Source organism: Salmo trutta, chromosome 7 (genome assembly GCF_901001165.1).
Source record: "Salmo trutta chromosome 7, fSalTru1.1, whole genome shotgun sequence".
In the NCBI taxonomy this organism is placed as follows: Eukaryota; Metazoa; Chordata; class Actinopteri; order Salmoniformes; family Salmonidae; genus Salmo; species Salmo trutta.
In genome coordinates this window covers 27,575,090-27,581,173 of record NC_042963.1, presented here as the reverse complement: position 1 = coordinate 27,581,173, position 6,084 = coordinate 27,575,090, and the positions used below count along the sequence as shown (strand labels likewise).

General features: G+C 46.8%; 1 protein-coding gene across 1 annotated transcript in view; it reads right to left on the bottom strand.

Annotated features, from left to right (window-relative positions):
- igf2b (insulin-like growth factor 2b) overlaps positions 1-5,748 on the bottom strand; it is a 6,109-nt gene extending 361 nt beyond the window's left edge. The window contains exons 1-4 of the mRNA XM_029758491.1: positions 5,543-5,748; positions 4,410-4,560; positions 2,225-2,406; positions 1-604 (exon numbers count right to left, since the gene is read on the bottom strand). The exon at positions 1-604 is cut by the window's left edge and continues 361 nt beyond it. Coding sequence (XP_029614351.1) covers positions 368-604; positions 2,225-2,406; positions 4,410-4,560; positions 5,543-5,617 — 645 coding nt within the window. The 5' untranslated portion in view covers positions 5,618-5,748 and the 3' untranslated portion in view covers positions 1-367. The remainder of the gene's footprint in view (positions 605-2,224; positions 2,407-4,409; positions 4,561-5,542) is intronic.
- Between the last annotated feature and the right edge of the window lie 336 nt (positions 5,749-6,084).

Below are 6,084 nucleotides of genomic sequence, written 5' to 3'. Positions count from 1 at the left end.
AAATAGTTCACTTTTTGTTCATTGATTGTGTTGGTGTCTTTTGTGTCGGTGAATGAAAGAGAGAGCGCAAGAGTGAGAGTCAGGACAGGAAGAATGTGAACGTATGTTTGAGTGTCTGGGTAAGGGGGTCTAGGGTAGGTTTGGGGTCAAAAAGTTGTAGATGGGCGGGAGGGGGGTTGGTTGGTGGGCTCGGACGGGATTTGAGGAGGGCTGGGTGGGGGGAGAGGTCAAACGAGGACTTGCCACAGAAATGACGTCAGAGACAAAGCTATAATCCCCTAGTCTTTTTTTCTTCTTCATCTCCCTCCAAACTCGTTGTCTGTGCAAAGGGCTTTCGATGGGGGAGTTGGGGTGCTGGTGAGGAGGCTCAATTGTGGCTGACGTAGTTGTCCGTGGGGGGCAGGACTGGGGGGAGCTTGCTGGGCAGGGTGATCAGAGGCCGGTGGAACATCGCCTGCTCTTGGGCCTTGATCTTCACCGCCTGCCTCCGGAACTTCCGGGCCCTGAGGATGGCCGGGACGCCCCTCCGGAGCCGCTGAGCAGCCTTCCTCTGCCACACCTCATATTTGGAATACTTCACAGTCACATGTTTTCTTGGGACATCCTGTGGAGTTGGGAAAAAGAGGGAGAGAGAGTTTAAAAAATAGTCGGTACATTTGGAGCTCACCGTACCTTTGAAGGTCACTGCTGATTCTGATTACAATGGCTATTTTCCCCTGACAACCCCTAAAGAAAGTTGTCAACAAGAGCTAGGCTCCGCCCCCTCATCATAATGTCTGAGGGAATGCGGGAGACTATCTCAATGCATTCGAGTGACCACACATTCATTGTTCACTAAATGACCCCTCCCCCCAACACACACCTATCTCGGCAGTAAACACATTCCGGTGAAAAAACACTATCCCTGGCCAATTCCTTAAAACAGTGAGACTGGGAACTCCCCATGCAGAGGGGGAGGGGGGTTGTTTGTGTGTGTGTGTGTGTGTGTGTGTGTGTGTGTGTGTGTGTGTGTGTGTGTGTGTGTGTGTGTGTGTGTGTGTGTGTGTGTGTGTGTGTGTGTGTGTGTGTGCGCATGCATATGAGAGAGATAGAGAATGGGTGGGTGGGGGCAGAATTTATGCGTAACTAGTACTCCTCCTGAATGGCTTGTTTGGGTCATGCCACTTTGAGAGTACTCTGTGTGAAAGTGTCTCTTTCTCCCTAGACACACACACACATCAATTGCAGTTTATCTCCCCATTCACTCCCCAGCCTGGAAACATCTGGGCGAGAGAGAGAGAGCAGTCAACTCGTTTCACTGCCAAGACACGACTGGGGATGTGTCCCAACATATCCCCCTCGCATTCACAACACCTAGTAGACATGTAACATTAGTCTTTAACATACCTAAACAGTCAAATAGTCCTAAACGGTCTTAAACAGTCATTAGCAGTCCTAAATAGTCCTATCGCCGCCTTATTTCACAACCAACTGATGTTGACATTAAACAGCAGTTGAAAGTCAAAACGGAGGGATATCTATCTATCCAGCCCTGAGGGGGTAGTCGTAAAGAACAGGAGATGAGAAGAGGAAGACATTTAAGAGTTTTGGAATGCTGCCCACAGTTGAGGTTGTTGTTCACAGAGTTAAAAAGCCTGCAGCTCTCTTTTGAAGTTTTCGTGTGCACGCTTTTGACTTGATTCACAGTGACTGTTTCTCAGGGCTAGATAGCTATTGCTGTTTCAGCGAAGGGTGCCAAATGTATGCACGTTTTGGAGCATCTAGTGTTCCATGACTAATCGAGGCACATTGCAAATGTTGAAAAAAAGGAACTTGATGTTCTTTGTTTGGGTTGTTTTGAAGGGGGCTGAATGGATCTGACCCTAACAGGCAGGTGTAACGTTTCACAACAACAATTTCTAATCTGCTCACTTCCTCACCAGCTGTGTCCAACCTGCAGTTGAACCTTATCCGCTCTACCCAAATGTACTCTCGGGCCCTGGTGTTTTCCACCTCGGTCAGCAGTCTCGGAAGGAGATACTTGCTTACCACCGACTATTTTCGCAAGATAACACAACCCTCAAACGGCTTTATCGCCACTCCCACAGACGGGGGTATGCGGGTTCAACACGCGATGGAACGGAGACAAGTGAGATATGGGGATAGATAGGGACACATACAGACAGGTCAAGGACAGAGGAGGACAGGTAGGGCTGGTCTCCTGGTTTTCCCATACAGGCCGTACCTGTTTGAGTGTGGGCACCATGGGAATGATCTGTAGAGAGGTGGCCGACACGTCCCTCTCTGACTTGGCAGGTTTGGCACAGTACTGCTCCAACAGGTTGAGGTCACAGCTTCGGAAACAACACTCCTCCACGATACCACGGTTCTGGGAGCGTCTGCTGTTAGACCTGCTGGTTGGCCTACCTGCAGAAAGAGAGAGGAAGGGAGAGTGAGATCATTAGGAGAGGAGAGACTTGTAATTAAATTACAATGAAAGTGAATCAAGATAGCAACGTTGGCAGTTTGGCCAAATCCATCAAATCCATAATGTTTCCCCCCAATTGACAAATCCAATGGGCCTACTTCACTTTGACCAAACATAGGATAAAATGCCATCTGAGCCCAACTCTGACAAAAGTTGATGTTTGTTTGTTGGTGTGTTTGTTTTTGGAAGTGGTCATCTTGTTAGGGTATTTAATTAAGCCATCCAGAAGTCCTTTAGAGGGTAAATACAGCAGTAAATACTCCTCACACACTGGAGAATGCAGACAAAACACAGCCAAGCACAGAGAGACATAACCAAGCACAGAGACTAGAGACACACAGCCAAGCACATACTCACACAGCCAAGAAGAGAGAAACAGAGACACACATAGCCAAATACAGACAAAGAGACACATAGATCTGAAACCCTCACTATTTGGGTGAGTAAACACACAACATGGACACTCTCCTTTGACCTTATCCCTTGCCAACTCAGCAGAGGGAAGGGGGAGGGGGAGTCCACATACAGTACATCTGAAATGCTGGGGAAAGACAGGAGATGGGAAGGAGGGCGCTGATAGAGAGATAGAGGGAGAGGAACAGAAGAAGAGAGGAAGAAATAGAATGGAGAGGAATGCACTTAAAGACAAAGAGAGTGTGAGTCCCTTGCATTATCTATCAGCAAAGAGGTAGATCATGCAAGGGAGGCAGAAAGGAAAAGAGTGAATGAGAAGATATGAGGGAGAAAGGTATGAGAAAAGAGAGACAGAAAGGGGGGGTATGAGAAGAGAGAGGGAGAGTTGGAGGGTTAAGTAAGACGTAGCACAGGGGAGTACTATCCATGATCAATAACGGCCTTGTTTGAAGTCCTTCTTCACCCCCAACACATTGTTGGAGAAACCTCAGGAGAGGCAGACCAGTATTTGATTGCAGGAAGAGAGGAACATGATTGCAGGAAGAGAGGAACATGATTGCAGGAAGAGAGGAACATGAGAGAAAAAGAAAAGGTGAACCAGAGGAGGAGCCCATCTATGTTGGCCCAAATTGGATAATGACCTCTCTTAGCAAGCAGCAGCACAAAGATTTTTTGTCAATGCCAATGGGTGGGAGATTACAAATATTTAAAAAGTGAAATTGTCCACCTTTTGTTTTTTGCTGTCTGTGTCAGGGGGGAGAGGAGAAGACGGGGAAGAGAGGACAGGAACCATCTCAGTCCTACATACTGATAACTACATGTACAAGTTATAGTAAAGATTCATTTTAGGTCAGCTAATGATAACAACCACATCATTTTTACTATATGCTATAGTCTAGATGAAGTCTACTAGAAGAGCAATAACAGGGCTATTAATAATAGTACAGTAGTAATCCTCCCTCAACCGAAATAATTGAATCCTTCAAATCTAGATCAAACGCAGTGTGGTTGCCTATAGTCCTGGGAACATTCGTGGTGAGGTGACTGGTATGCCTCTTGGGTGCTATTACTTTCCCCCACGGAATGCGTGGTAAACAAGTGGCCCATTGTGTCGCATTGAGTTGTGTGTGCCTTCCCTGCTCGCCGCCCTTTCATATGCAATCTGAGGTAGGCTACAGCAACAGAACGCGTCCACTCAGTAGTATCGCAAAGGCTTTCGTCTTCAGACACATCGCAGCGAAGCACAGCTGGTTGCGTGTGTGTGTGTGTGTGTGTGTGTGTGTGTGTGTGTGTGTGTGTGTGTGTGTGTGTGTGTGTGTGTGTGTGTGTGTGTGTGCGTGTGTGTGTGAAAGAAAGGGAGAGAGCGAGCGAACACACGCATACCACACACAGTGACAGACACAAAGATGTGCTCTCAGTACAGGAACACGAGAGTGAGAGACAGTCAATGTGGTTGGGAAGCCAGCAGAAAAGAAAAAGGGAAAACACTATTAAATGAAAGTTACAGCGGGGCGTAAATGAAACGTACTGAAATAGAATCCTCTATCTTCACAGACGAACTGCAGCGCGTCCACCAGCTCTCCTCCACATAGCGTTTCTGCCGAGGCCACTTCAACGATGTACAGAGTAAGTGCCAGCGCAATGACCAGCACTCGATTTGACGAAGACATCATCTTGACCTGAGGAGAGAACATAACACATCTAAAAAATCAAACGTTCACTGCACACGATACAAACTGGTAGGCTAATCGTCGGTGCCCCCCACAGCCGCTGTTCAGAAATGTAGTTAAATATACATTTCAGAATCCAAAAACCCAAACGACAGATAATAAGCTTCTGATCAATATCTTGCATCGACCCTCACAAATAATCTACCGCGTCCCTCAAATAATCTACGGCGTCATGAAATGTACCCAATATGGATTCGTAAACCAAAAGTTTTTTTTTTTTTACAGTTAAAAGTCCGGCGCAATGAAACATGTTCATTCTGTGCTACTTTGTATTTGACCTGTATTTTACGCAGTGATCAGTGATCGCCTTGTTACAACTCGAAGAGTTGCTTACTCTCTGGGAAAAGATACCATATCTCTGCTGAACTCTTACACAACCGGCTCAACAAGTTGCAAGACAGGCTAGTCAATCCGCAACTATCTCAATCCCCTTTACTCAGCATATATTTCCCCTAGCTCGCCCTCTGGTAACGGGGAGACTGAGCTCTATCACCCGCAGGACTCGCCCTCTAGCGGTCTTTGAGGTATCTCTTCTTTATCCCGAGTTCAGCAAAGGGACGCACTAACAAGATGCGAGTGGAGAAGATCATGTTTCGGCATAACAGTGCCCAGAGTAAGGATCTTAAAAAAAAGTGACGGTATTGTAGCCGACTGAAAGGTAGCTAAATGCAAGAATCAACCCATCTCAATGTCTGCACCTTCAACATGCTTAACTCGTCAAGTTATTTCTATTTCACCGCGTTCTCAAATTGTCCCTTCTCACCACAAATGCGCAAACACACAACAAAAAAACAAGCTAGGGTAAAAACCCAGAGAGGTGGTCCCAGCCAGCGTATTCGATTACGCATGCCTGTGCAATGTAGACATATTGATTGTTTTACGTGCATAAAACAAGCAGAAGAGCAAGAAGTGTTGGGTCTCCATAGATTACCTTCATTCTTGTGTTTTCCGTTCTCCGGCAGGTGTGGCAAACTGAGTGGTGTTCGTGTCTTTTCTGGGTTTCCATGTCTGTTGGCAGTAATCTAACGTTGAGCGTTATTTGGTTGGAGAGGTTGCAGTTGAGTTAGTTTCCCAGTTGGTGAGGGCTATAGAGATGTTGAGTGAGAGGCTGTCCCAAAGACCAGGCGACAGGCAAAAGTTCTCAGGGAGAAGTATTATATACCAAAACCCGCCCCTTACCTCCCCCCTTCTCCATGCCCACTCCCCGCGCATGTCTGAACCGACCGAGAGGGCTCGCGGTCAAGATAAGTGGTCCAACGACACTCTACGGAAAAGTGCAAGAGAGAGAGAGCGAAAGAGAGTGCGCGCGAGCAAACGTGTGTGTGTGTGTGTGTGTGAGAGAGAGAGAGAGAGAGAGACAGAGACAGAGAGAGATATCATTTTCCACATTTACTGTTAGTATTGGTAAAGTGGGACTCTTCCTGAAAATGTGCTTTCTGGAACACCTTACAGAATCATCCCTTTGTCTCAACC